At 40.2% G+C, this 13445-nt stretch overlaps 1 protein-coding gene and 3 long non-coding RNA genes across 4 annotated transcripts; 2 read left to right on the forward strand and 2 right to left on the reverse strand.

Annotated features, from left to right (window-relative positions):
• Positions 1–691: 691 nt before the first annotated feature.
• LOC134224910 (uncharacterized) lies at positions 692–1825 on the reverse strand. Its single transcript, XR_009983105.1, has 3 exons — positions 1433–1825; positions 1030–1375; positions 692–869 (listed from the first exon to the last, which is right to left on the reverse strand). It is a non-coding gene; the product is annotated as an uncharacterized LOC134224910 (long non-coding RNA).
• A 460-nt stretch (positions 1826–2285) lies between these two features.
• LOC134223891 (uncharacterized) lies at positions 2286–3472 on the reverse strand. Its single transcript, XR_009982762.1, has 4 exons — positions 3259–3472; positions 2944–3186; positions 2618–2883; positions 2286–2564 (listed from the first exon to the last, which is right to left on the reverse strand). It is a non-coding gene; the product is annotated as an uncharacterized LOC134223891 (long non-coding RNA).
• A 5623-nt stretch (positions 3473–9095) lies between these two features.
• Positions 9096–9848, forward strand: LOC134222040 (uncharacterized). The gene has a single exon (XM_062701189.1). The coding sequence runs from the start codon at positions 9096–9098 to the stop codon at positions 9846–9848; it is 753 nt and encodes a 250-aa protein (XP_062557173.1).
• A 650-nt stretch (positions 9849–10498) lies between these two features.
• Positions 10499–10981, forward strand: LOC134220652 (uncharacterized). Its single transcript, XR_009981993.1, has 3 exons — positions 10499–10604; positions 10694–10806; positions 10868–10981. It is a non-coding gene; the product is annotated as an uncharacterized LOC134220652 (long non-coding RNA).
• Positions 10982–13445: the final 2464 nt, after the last annotated feature.

Consider the following 13445-nt stretch of genomic DNA (forward strand, 5'->3'; position numbering starts at 1 on the left):
CCCATGCTGCTCGATCTTTTTGTCAACAAAATAACACGAGCAGGATAAGAATAAATCATATTTTCATGGGTCGTTTGTCTACAGTTCAGTTCCGTCTGGGAACAATGTGGAACATGTATTCAAGATTCAATAAATGCTGCACCATGTCAGGGACTAGACAAAATTGCTCAAGAGTACCTAAGAGTACTACAGCGTCCACTGAGGTTTTATCACTCCTACAGCACCGATTTTTTGAGGACTTTAGATAAGAGGAGAAAATACGATCGATCGATACACGGTGAACGATTGCGTTGAGACATTTTCAGCCCGAATCTAATGTTGTCTAAACTCTCTGCCGCTCATTCCATTACATGAAGGTAAACCATCGATGCACCGCGTACTTGTCCACTTTGCAATTTAGAATCAAAATCAACGTACTTTATCATGCAAAACATGCCGGATAGTCTTCTTTCGGTACCAACTTCATATTGAAGTCGAGCGATGGTGTATTTTGGTAATCCCACTTTTCGATTTGACAGATGCTTTATTCGCGGCGTTGCTAAAATCAGCAATGTGTCCTGAAACAATTTCGATTTACATCGAAATAAAGTCGCTTCGGTTGCTTGGTTCGTTTCCAGCAAATATATTTAATTAATTCTATGTGAGACACCCCTTGGCGCGAATCATCATTCAAACTTACCGTTTTAGGGGGTTTCGTTGAAAGGTTGCTGATTAGGTGAATACCGCTGTTTTCCACATCAGGTGGACCGCATCTATTTATTCAGTATTCCACCGCTGTTGGCATTCCTCAACTGTCCCGGTTGTTGTATGTTTTTCTCGCAGCGGCAACCAGAGTGATGTGGAGGTTTCTTGTTCTTTAGTATTCGTTCCTACAAAGATGATGAAAATGAAATGTTACTGTGTACTGCTAGTGTAGTTTGTATGCGCTTTTAAAATAGATAGTGCTAATACCATGTTTAAGAATTGAATAAAAAAACATCTAGCGCGAAGTTTCCACTTTCAGTCGAGCTTGTAATATTATCTACTTACCAGTGGTCACTAGTTCGGCTTGACGAAGGTATTCTGGGCAACAAATTGGACACCAATTTGAAGGCAAAATGAATGGTCCACGGGAAACACGACAGTTGCCAAAGATTGTAGCAGCTTGGAACGCTTGGAACAATCGTTCTGTGTCCGAACATCTTTTGGTGTTCGAAGTTGCGAGCGCCATTTCCGTTGTCATCATCATCAAAAGTCACGATTCTTAAGGAATGACCGGCGTTGCACATATTATGTTCCTATAACACTTAATGATGAGATTGAGCCTCGCATACAACGGAAACCTTCGAAATGACGATTGATGCTACCGAGCATCGCCGCAAATGGGATGAACATTCTGCAAGATCAAATTTAATTGAATATTTGAGAACTGTAAAATTTGTATACTACTTACATTGTTTATATAAAAATATCGCAACACCAATCAATATTATCGTATAAAACCATAAGATTGATTTATTGTTTAGCGGCAACGGCGGCTACATTGAATTTAATAGGAAAAATCTCCGGGAGATCCGAACCTCCATGTTGAGAAGAATTGTTACACAAGATTATTTTTTCACCCAAATATTGGTAAACTTGATCACCCAAATATAGGTAAGACAAACTTTTTAATAATATGAGTGAAATTCACCGTTTTTATGAGTGAATTTTGCTCATAATGTCAGTAAATTTGCTTTTACCCATATATGGGTGAAAGGATTACGTATTTATGGGTAAACTAAGCTAAGCGTGTATCTGCACACTGCACACACGGTTACTGGCTAAAACCCATTAATGGGTAAAAAAGTATACATTTTTTGATGATCTATGAAACCCACTCGGAAACGTCTTCTAGAAATCTCCCGTGATATCTCTGAGACAAAAAAATGAGTCTCCTACCCGCTCGGAAAGATCTCCTAGATGTCTCCCGTGATATCTCTGAGACAAAAAAATTAGTCTCCTAGATATTTTTCTTCGATGTCTAGAACCTGTCAGACCTCAAATCCGCCTCAAATGCAACAACCGTTTCTACCTCAAATTTTCGGCGAATAAACCGTTTGAACCGATAGAGATTTGACAGATAGAATCTCTTCGATACTTCTTAGACATCTCTTAGACCATGGTACCACCATTCTAGTAGATTTATGCTAGATATAATGGCGACTTGGGTACCTGAATTGATACTTCTTCTTCCTATCATTCTTTTTTGGAATTTTCGGTTTGTTGACATCTAAAATTTAAAAAGCAAAAAAAAAGTTCAGAGTACTTTTATATTTTACATTTTTATGTTTATTAATAATAAAATAATGGTATGAACTAGTTCAAAGATGGACAAAGATGTGCTGCGGCGTGCTTCTGATGCTGCACGAAGTGTGTATCGTTTTTAGTTTGGCGACACCGGGTATGATCTCTCCCGATAGGAACATTGGGCCCAGCAGGAGTTTGCCCGACTTCTCTTTGTTATGCGGCATGCAGGTGCGTCTGGCGGATCATCGTAGTCATGCAGCCCAGGAATAGACATGCTGTCCAATTGGTCGTTTTAGCTACATACAAGAAAATACTTAAACATACGAATGGAATCCAACAAACTTCTTACCTTTACCGTCTCCATCATTCTTCAATACCGGCTCTTGATTAAAATGTAAATCTTCACCTTCTAAGAGGTTCTGATGGAAGCTTATTTCAACTGGGATTTGCTGCGTGAAACCTGCATCCTGTCTATACTAATTACAATCACCGTGAACGCTTCATTAGCGCCGGTGAAACATTTCTGGACTTCACATACCTCAGGTGGCGAAGTGCAGTGATTAAATGGAGTTTTCGAAACGGGTGAATGATCGTGCTACTGGGTGAATGATATTTCTATCGAAAAAAAATAACCGTTAAATGGGAGGTGTACACTACAGAAGAAAAATTACTTACCTTTTCGATCTTCTGAAATTCAGCTTGTGAAACATCTCTGACCCCCTCGCTCTCATGTATGTGTGTAATCCATGCTGATGTTGCTAATCCAAGTATCGAGAAATTAACAAAGGCACCACTTCGTCCTTTCGATTTGCATCCTCAACACAACAGACAAACCCAGACCGATGTAAGCATTCAGCTCTGGGATTCTGGATTCATTCCCAGATTCAGCCCCACTTGATGAGCATGATAGAGATGCGTCTGAAAACGATCAGAATTGGAAATTGAGTTTATTTGAAAGGGTTTATCCCTTACTTACAGATGTACCATTACCATCAGAGAGAGAGTCGTTTTCCGACGGAATCTGCCAGTTTTCATTAGTTTTTCGTTCATGGATTCCGCTGCAGCAAAATATGTTTATTCAGAGGTATATTAGCCATGCAGGCTAATGCTATTTTCAAGAAAAAAAAGGAAATCTAGCAAATTTTCCGCATAAATTGAGAAAAAAAACAGCAAGGTAAAGCTTTAACCGTACCACCCAACACTCGACTCGGTGAAAAAATGACGACGAAAAAAAGCGCGAGGTTTTATGACAGTTGAACCGCTTAATTTATTTGGCGGTATAAGTGTACCGGTTACACATACATGCCCAATCATTCTAAAAAGGCGCATGGGTTAAGCGCTGGATAAAATTGTGGCTTTGCTAAAGTGGTTTGCGTCCTATCCAGGTAGATTCCTGTTCGCTTTTAGACATCCTTCCATGCGGGTAGATATTTTTGGTCGATTTCTAGAACCTGTCAGACCTCAAAGCCGCCTCAAATGCAACAACCGTTTAAACCGGTGTCTACTTCAAATTTTAGACGAGTAGACCGTTTGAACCGGAAGGAATTTGACATATCGATTCTCTTAGATAACGCAGAGATATCTAATAGACAAGGGTACCACAGTTCTTCTAGATTTTTGCTAGATGTGGTAGAGACATGGGTACCTAGTGATTCTTCTTCTTTTTGTTCTTGTTTTTTTTCGGTTTGTTTACTTTGGAAACTATTTAATCATTTTATTATAAATTTTATTATGAATATCTATTTTATTAGTATTTTTTTACATTTTTGCGAGAGCTGTTAACTTTGACTGCATGTCATGAGGCGCAGCAGACAGAACCCCTCGACGGTAAATAGGCGATGGCGCCGTCGTTAAAACTGGCCACTCCAAGGTACGGCTACGGGAAATTGGCCCATAAGAAGGATCCTATTCAAATGGAAGAAAGGATTATATTAACGGGCTAGAAGAGAATATGCCAGGAAGGACATGGCTATGAATGTAAGTACGTTGACGGCAACAAACCATTGTCGTATACGCTCACAAAGTTGTCGATTCTCATCGTTCGTGAGCCCTTCCGGAGAACATCTAGATTGTTCACATCGACGTTATTTCACTCAGCATTCCGGTGTCGAAAATCAGCTTGTCCAGCATGCGGCACTCGGGGTATTCTTCCGCCACGTATGCTGTCATCAAGCAGGAGCTTCATCGGGTCCTTCTTTCTCTGATGGTTCTCGTTCGTTGACTGGCCATAATTTTTCAAGATATTTTCCAGAGATATCGTCAAGTATTTTGTTCATATTTATCACTACCGTCGAAAGTAATAAGGATGCAATTTATGTTCAGTGTATTATTGAAGCTTTCACTAATCGAGTTATCCCTCGGCTCACGAGCAGTGCTGACAACCTAAATGTCAAATGTGCACTCTGAGAAAAATAAATACCAAATAGGTTAAAAGTCATACTAACTGGCTATTCGCCTGGTTGACCCCGGATTAGTTTAAGTTCGCACTATACCGCGTTAGTATAACTTGGATTTATGAGGAGTAATGTATATGTTGGCTTTAATCAACATTAGATTTACTTCATTTGGTTTGCATTTTAGCTGGATTCTGCATTGAACATATGCTTTGTTTTGTTCGTAAAATAATGGAAATAAAAATATGATCGTTAATATAAGTTTTTATTTCGCGATTACATAATTTTGAACATATCTTAAAACTAAATAATTGATATCAGGCTCAACACATCTTTTCGGTCCCCTTCAATTTCGCTTGAAAGTTCGTGCAATACGGCATTATCTGCTGCGTCCCGATTTCATAAGATCTAAATCAATCCTGCCGCATCATATCGTATAGTTCAACTTGTTTCAGGAAACCGTGATTCGATTCTGGTTTTCGGGGTTTTCGAAGGCAGCTCCGGCATTGCCTACAAAGATACATTTGGAACTTATGTTCCGTAAACGCAAAAGAAAACTTAGACTGGTGTTATTTTTGTTCTGCACAACTTACCTTTCACGCAAGCAATGTGTTTAATATCACCCTCGCTATCGCCATGCAGTTTTTAAACTTTAAAATAAGTTTTACTTTGAATTTAACTAATTTAAATAATTTGATCGAGGTTCTGCCAAACCGCACCTGGCCATAATGAGCGTTTATTTCACAACTTGAAAACAACTGTCAACCCAAATATGTACACTAAATAAAATACTTCCGCACAAATCCTCGGTAGTTTAATTTGTATGCTACGGTAGTATACAATTAAAACTAAGCAATAAATAAATCTCATTAATACTAAAAAAGTATAGATTTTATCATATAAATGGTTTCTTTAATTTCTGAGTGTGTATTTTTCTGTTTCCTTGATTCCACATGATTTGTTGTTTGAAAAAGTTCGATGAATAAACACACGTTTTTATAAGTTTAAAATCCAAACCCGCTTTTTCCTATCCGAAATCTCGTTCCGTCCTTAGGTTATGGGCCTAGGATCGCTTCCGAGTCGCGAAACGGTCGTATCAAGTGGATTCCAGTCGTAGTGTCGCGAAAATAGTGAAAATGGGGGAACACGAGAAAGAGGAGTTCTACCGCGTTGCGCTGTTCGACGGGGTGAATTTTCCGGCGTGGAAGTTTCGGATGCTCACGCTGCTGGATGAGCACGATCTAGTGGAGTGCGTGGAGACCGAAATAGATGATTTTCCGGAATTCAAAGTCGAAGCAGGGGACGCGGCAGCAGTGGTTCAGAAGAAGGAAAAGGCTTTAGAAAAGCGGCAGAAGAAAGATAAAAAGTGTAAAACGATGATTGTGTCGCGGATTCATGATGATCAATTGGAACATTTGCAGGGGCGGAATACCCCAAAGGAAATGTGGGATTCGTTAGTGAAAATATTTGAGCGAAAAAGTGTTGCAAAACGGCTGCATTTGAATCGTCAGCTACATGAGCTGAGATACATGGGTGGTAGTCTGCAAGAACATTTTGTGCAATTTGATCGTTTGATTCGACTTTTCCGTAGTGCCGGTGGTGTGATGGATGACATTGACGTAGTGTGTCGGTTGCTTCTTTCGTTGGGCTCGGAATACGATGCAGTAGTCACATCAATTGAGTCGCAACCGGAAGAACAGCTAACAATGGATTTTGTGAAGAGCAGGCTTCTTGATGAAGAAATAAAGAGAAGAAGCACAGTGTCTGGTACAAATTCAACAAGAAGTGAATCGACCGCGTTTGCCGGTACGGGCAACAAGCAAACGAAGAAAAAGAAAATCTTTAAATGCTTTGGTTGCCAAAAGGAAGGGCACAAAATGGCTGAATGCCCTGAGAAGAAAAAGAAGAACGATGCGAAATCGTTTACCAAATCGTCTGCGCACGTCGCGAGTGAAAAGAGAGGGAGTGATTTTCATGGTTGCTGGGAAAACAAAATTTGGTGAACAAAACAAAATTCGGTGGTACATTGACTCGGGTGCGACCGAGCATATATGCAACGATAAACGATTATTCGACAATCTAGTGCAGATGGCACAGCCAATGGACATTGCTGTAGCCAAAAGTGGTGAATGGGTGACAGCCAAGTGGGCTGGTGATGTATCAGTGATTTCGATGCTGGGAGACAAATCTGTCGAGGCAAAAGTGTCGGATGTAGTATACATTCCAGAAGCAAGGGCGAACTTGTTTTCGATAAGCAAGGTGGAGTCAGCAGGAATGCGAGTGGTATTCGAAGGCGGTCGTGTCGAGATTATGAAAGACTCGGTGGTGGTGGCCACTGGGCGGCGGCGGGACAAGCTATATGAGCTCAACTTCTACTCACCTAAAGGTATGTGCGAATCCTTATTATTTTCTGGGCAAATAAATAAGGCGAATGAGCTTTGGCATCGCCGTTTTGGCCATCTGGGAGAGAGAAATCTGACAAGTTTGCTATCGGGAAAGGTGGTAAACGGAATAAAAGCGATGTCAGACGAAAAGCAGATGGCAATCTGTGAATCATGCGTGTCCGCAAAGCAGACGAGAAATCCGTTTGCACTGCGACAGGAGAGACGGTCAAACCGTGTTTTGGAGCTGGTGCATTCTGACGTTTGCGGGCCAGTGACACCTGTAAGCTGGAGCGGAGAGAAATATTTCGTCACCTTTATAGATGATTGGTCAAGATTCACTGTGGTGTATTTGATCAAGTCGAAGAGTGAAGTGACCAACTGTTTTAAGGATTACGAGGCGCAAACTACAGCTAAGTTTGGGTGCAAGATTTCTCGCCTTCGCTCCGACAATGGTGGGGAGTACGTCGGCAAGGAGATGCGTTTGTTTTGTCGTCAGCGAGGAATCAAAATGGAGTTTACCGTCCCTTACTCACCCGAGCAAAACGGGGTCAGTGAACGGATGAATCGGACGTTGGTAGAGAAAGCCCGTTCGATGCTGTTTGATTCTGGTATCAATAGATGTTTTTGGGGAGAAGCAGTTGAAACAGCGGCGTTTGTAACAAATAGGAGCCCGGCTCACGCAATTGGAGAAAATGTCACACCTGCGGAGATGTGGAATGGTAAGAGGCCAGACGTTTCAAAACTGAGAGTTTTCGGCTCCCTGCGTATTGCCACATTCCGAAAGAGACCCGTAAAAAGCTGGATGAGAAAAGCTGGAGAGGGATTTTCATAGGATACGGAGTAAACGGGTATCGTGTCTGGAGCCCCAAACAACGAAAGATGGTTACGGTCCGGGATATCATTATTGATGAGAATTCCAAAGCAGAATCCAGCGTGATTGTCGGCGAGACGGCGCAGTCGAAGACGGTGATTGCTCGTGTATCAAGTGAAGTGAATACAAATGAAACCACAGAGGAAGAAATCACGGAGAACGAAAATGAAATTTCAGCGGATTCGGATCAGGATGATGGCACGGAAGCTGAAGACTTCGATAGTTGTGTGGATACAACGCTTGAAGAGGAGAATGACAAAGAGGATCGTGCGGATTCAACTAGTGCAACTAGTGAAGCTGGAAGCCGTTTCAGAAAGCCTCCTGCATGGCAGAAGGATTACGACATGACGTTCGCAGGGTTTGCTTTCGGCGCAATTGAGTATGTTGACAACCTACCTTGCACCGTAGCAGAGTTAAAGCAGAGGAGTGATTGGCCACAATGGGAAGCAGCCATACAAGCGGAGCTGGATTCTTTGAGCAGAAACACCACATGGGAACTAGTGCGTCTTCCGGCTGGACGAAAGGCTGTGTCCTGTAAATGGGTGTTTAAGATCAAACCAGGAAATGAAGGTAAACCAGACAAGTATAAGGCGCGGTTGGTTGCACGTGGTTTTAGTCAGCAACGTGGTTTCGACTATAATGAAACATATTCTCCTGTTGCTAAAGTGGACACGTTAAGAACCCTATTAGCTGTGGCGAACAAAGAACGGATGCTGATTCATCAGATGGATGTTCAATCGGCTTTCCTCAACGGTGAACTTACCGAGGAAATATATATGTCACAGCCGGAGGGCTACGAAGTAGGAAATGGATTAGTGTGCCGTTTGAAAAAGGCACTATATGGCCTTAAACAGGCATCTAGAGTTTGGAATGAAAAATTCGATAGTTTCATTACAAAACTTGGATTCCAACGAAGTCAAAATGATGCGTGTCTTTACTTCAGAAGTCGAGGTGGCAAGAAAGTATTCTTGTTACTATATGTAGATGACATATTGATAATTGGCCATGACTTGAAGGAAATCAAAGGTCATCAAGAGTTGTTTGTCTCAGGAGTTTAGAATGACGGATTCGAATGAGGTTTCATGTTTTCTTGGAATGAAAATAGAGAGGGACATCGACAAGAGAATCATGCGAATCAGCCAGCGTAGATATTTGGAGACACTATTGGAAAGATTTAACATGCTCGAGTGCAAACCATCATCTGTTCCAATGGAGTGCCGTTTACAACTGCAGAAAGGTAATGAATCTACGCGTACCACCAAGCCGTATAGAGAATTAGTCGGATGTTTAATGTATGTAACTCTCACCACTCGGCCTGATTTGTGTGCAGCAGTGAACTACTACAGCCAATTTCAAAGTTGTCCAACCGATGAACATTGGGTGCATTTGAAGCGCATATTGCGGTACATCAAGGGTTCGCTGGATATTGGGCTGAAGTTTGAAGCTGTCAACGAGGAACCGGTGCTTGCTGCATTTTGCGATGCGGACTGGGCGAATAACGTAGTGGATCGACGCTCGGTGACGGGATATGTGTTTAAGGTGTTCGGGTGCACTGTTGCATGGGGCACGAGAAAGCAGCCAACAATATCGTTGTCGTCAACAGAGGCAGAGTTGATTGCGTTGTGCGTAGCTGTGTGTGAAGGAATGTGGCTCAAGCGGTTGATAGAAGAACTGGGCCACAACATAAGTACAGTTCCGTATTATGAAGACAACCAAAGCACGATTAAAGTTGTTTGTGAACCGAAGGCTAGAAGCAGATTAAAGCATATCGACGTCAAACATCGATTCGTTAGTGATTTGGTTCAGCAGGGGCAAATAGAAGTGCGATACGTATCAACGGATCATCAGGAAGCAGATATAATGACGAAAGGTCTTCCTGCAGGGCAGTTTCGTCGGCTACGCGAGAGACTGAATCTACTAGACAAAAATTGAGCAGGGGTAATAAGGATGCAATTTATGTTCAGTGTATTATTGAAGCTTTCACTAATCGAGTTATCCCTCGGCTCACGAGCAGTGCTGACAACCTAAATGTCAAATGTGTATTTTTCTGTTTCCTTGATTCCACATGTTTTGTTGTTTGAAAAAGTTCGATGAATAAACACACGTTTTTATAAGTTTAAAATCCAAACCCGCTTTTTCCTATCCGAAATCTCGTTCCGTCCTTAGAAAGTGTATTAAAATAGCAATTTTCCGAGGAATATCGCGTTATTTTCGAGAAAAAGGTTTTTTTTCCGTCGCGCGTAGCTTCTTTTTCACTGAGAAAACCGGTTGTGAAAAATGCTGATGAGAAAGCGCGCGCGAGACGGCTTAACCGATCCGACTGCCGCTATGGTATGTGAATGTGTGGTAAACCGTAAACAAACAAATACACTCGCAAAATTCGTTGGTCGAAATGCACTTGGTTCGTGTTCAAGATGAAGATGAAGCTCGACTAGGGTGGTTTGCGTCTTATTGAGGTAGATTCCTGGTCGCTGTTAGATATGGTTCCAAGTGGGAACTGTCTAAAAAGGGGTAATTTTAAAAGTTGTTCAATGGGTAAAAAAATACCCATGTTCAAAATTAGAAAGAAGTTTAAAAATGTGCATTTTTTTACCCATTAATGGGTGAAAAAATAGTTGCGAATATTTTCAAATTGTTTTTCTGTTTTCTCCCGGTTGAAAAATTCAATCAATGAGCCCTCGTATGGACGTAAGTAAATAAACTACTTTAATTTTATTTATCTAATATTAACTATACTAATGATAAAACCATATAAAACTGCTCAATTATACTCATAGGTCATCGAAAGTATGGAGTTCCAGAGGAAAATAGTTCCTTCCAGGCTGTCTCAGGTTTTTGCCAGCCTGAACCAAAATCACAACAGGTTTCCGATTTCACAACAGGTGTAACAGTAAGTATTTGAAATAAATCATTAGAATTATGCTTTAAACTGGTTGATGAATCTGAACTAGGAACGCGCGACCGGCAGAAAACGCGGATCATCGTCCGGAGACAAACCATCGCAATCATGGACAAGATTATCACCTGTCATAAGCATCCGGACTCCGGATCAAGCCTGAAGCAGTCATCATAACTTTTTGGATTTTTAATAGTGACTTAACTTGTTTGTGCTCTTATATTAACAAGAAGATTAATAAAAATGTGTTTTTTTTACTGATTTTTAATTTTACTGCAAAAAATCCGCAAAATTCCGAAATTCCGGTGGTAAAATTCATTCTGAAAAACCCAGATTAATCCACCTAGCAGTGATGATGCCTTTCTCGTGCATTATAAAATATATTGAAAAAATCACATTAGAAAGGTCAAAAAAGCTCTTTGGGGGAATAGATCACATTTTTTCGATCATTTTTAATATTTTTGCCTTGCCACCATTCAAAAAAAATTGTTCTTTAAATTTTCAAGGGGGACCTTTGGGGAAAAACAATGTTTTTTCAATAATTCCGAAAAGCAATGATCGGGCCCATTTCCAATAGCAAACAATTCCCCGTCGAATGCAACTTGTTGCGAGTAAATCGGATAATTGGGTTGTTTAGGGGTATATATGTTTTTACATATTCTAAATCTGCATAAAAAACTGAGCCTAACCTCAACAATTTTTAATTTGGATTTTAAATTTATATGGGACTAATAATTTGTTCTTATGCTGCATGGGCCAACTGTCATTCTATGAATGTTAGTGTCATTCTATCGATTGAAATGGCTTATTGTTTGCTGTATAAAAATGTTAACAAAAGGTTTACAAACAAAATAAAAATATGTTGGAGATCAGCAAAGCATGATCTTTATGTTGAACTACAAAAAACCTCATATTTTTCTTTGCTAAACAACCCAATTCTAAGTTCTAAAAAGTGTGCCTACAAAATTTGTACACATACACATACACATACACAAAAAAAACAGACGTCACCTCAGTTTGTCGAGCTGAGTCGATCGGTATATAACACTATGGGTCTCCGGGCCTTCTATCAAGTTTTTTTAGCAATCATATAGCCTTTCGGTACAACTTTGTTGTATACGAGAAAGGAAAAAATGCATATGTTATAAATATGCGATCGTGCGGTAGTACAATGATTAGCGATAGTAAATACAATGATTAGCGCAACGGCGCGTTTTGAAAAATACATATGGATTAAAATTCGATATGTTTCCAACTTTCCTGATTCCCACGTAGTGTTTTTTCACCAATGTAATATTAAAGTTCAATAATACTACATAGTTGTATGTCATACATTGATTTTGCATCCCTTTGTGTAATAATTGTACAAGTACATTTGTGAAAATGAAACCAACAATTCACATAAATATAAATGAAAAAAAGCCGCGTAATATGGAAATAAGGAGGTGTATGAAAACGAATGTTATGTTCAAATCACCCATATGCCCAAACTACACCATCATTCCACCCAAACCAGCCAAACCACCCAAACCAAAAAGCAGTTAGCCTTAATGACACGCCTCTTCTTTCCTTCCAAAGCATGAAACAAAATGGCAGCAAACGTAACGAGCGCACGAGAAAGCATGTACGTAGGTATGCGATTTTTATTTCCAACGACGAAACTTTTACAGCTGTGTTGAGGCGGATGAAGTCATCGGCTTCGGGTCTCTAGCGCGTGTGTGTTCGTCCATTAGTTTTCGTGTTCCACATTTGAAGCTTTGGAAAACTTTGCTTGAGAGGTTAGCATCATCAATAAAGCACGAAAGAAGCAACACAAACATTCATGCTGTCAGTTATATACACGGTGCGAAATTTATTCACCGCATGCAGAAATGCTACACCCTTAATTTGTTTTACTCAATATTGTGCGGTTACTTGCTAAGTTTTTTTAAACTTTATTAAGTGTTATTTTAATCTCCAGATTATGTTCAACACCGTACTTGCTAAATGGACACGGTCGGTTAAAGTAGCTGTTCCTTAAATAGTTCGTTAAAGTAGTCGCTAGATTATTCGCTGTTGGTTTGAGCGAGACAGAGTATATGTCAAAAAAAAAAAATAACCAGTAATCTGCGGTGTATTGTTCGAAATGAACGTTTATCAGCAATGGACTTTCTGCTGTACTATAGATCTCGCATAATTTATCAAAAGGACCTAAGTAACATTTTTTTCATGAATTAATTTGAGTACTGCAATCAACAGAACAACATGAAAGCTATTGCGATTCTTTTCTAAAATTAGCATACTGGCTCACCAGTTACGCGCCGGGTCCCATGCGCCGAGTTGTGCGCCATGCAAAAGTAAATAAACCAATGTCAAATAGATGTGAGCTTTCGGTAAGCTTTTCCACATTCGCTTGTAAGGTATGTAGCATATTGTCGTCCCTTTACGAAAAAGATATTTTTAAGTGAAATTGTTCGAGGTTTAGTAGTTTTTGCTTTTCTTTCGCCTGTGTTGCGTTCGGGATATTGTTTAAGTGGATATTAGTAGTGCAATTATGTTTAATTTGTGATGTAATATTCTACACTTAAATTGAGTAAAGTACCATAATATGACACAATACCTTAGCGGCGCACAACTAAGCGAGGCAGAGGTGA

The sequence above is a fragment of the Armigeres subalbatus genome, chromosome 3 (assembly GCF_024139115.2).
Source record: "Armigeres subalbatus isolate Guangzhou_Male chromosome 3, GZ_Asu_2, whole genome shotgun sequence".
Lineage (NCBI taxonomy): Eukaryota > Metazoa > Arthropoda > Insecta > Diptera > Culicidae > Armigeres > Armigeres subalbatus.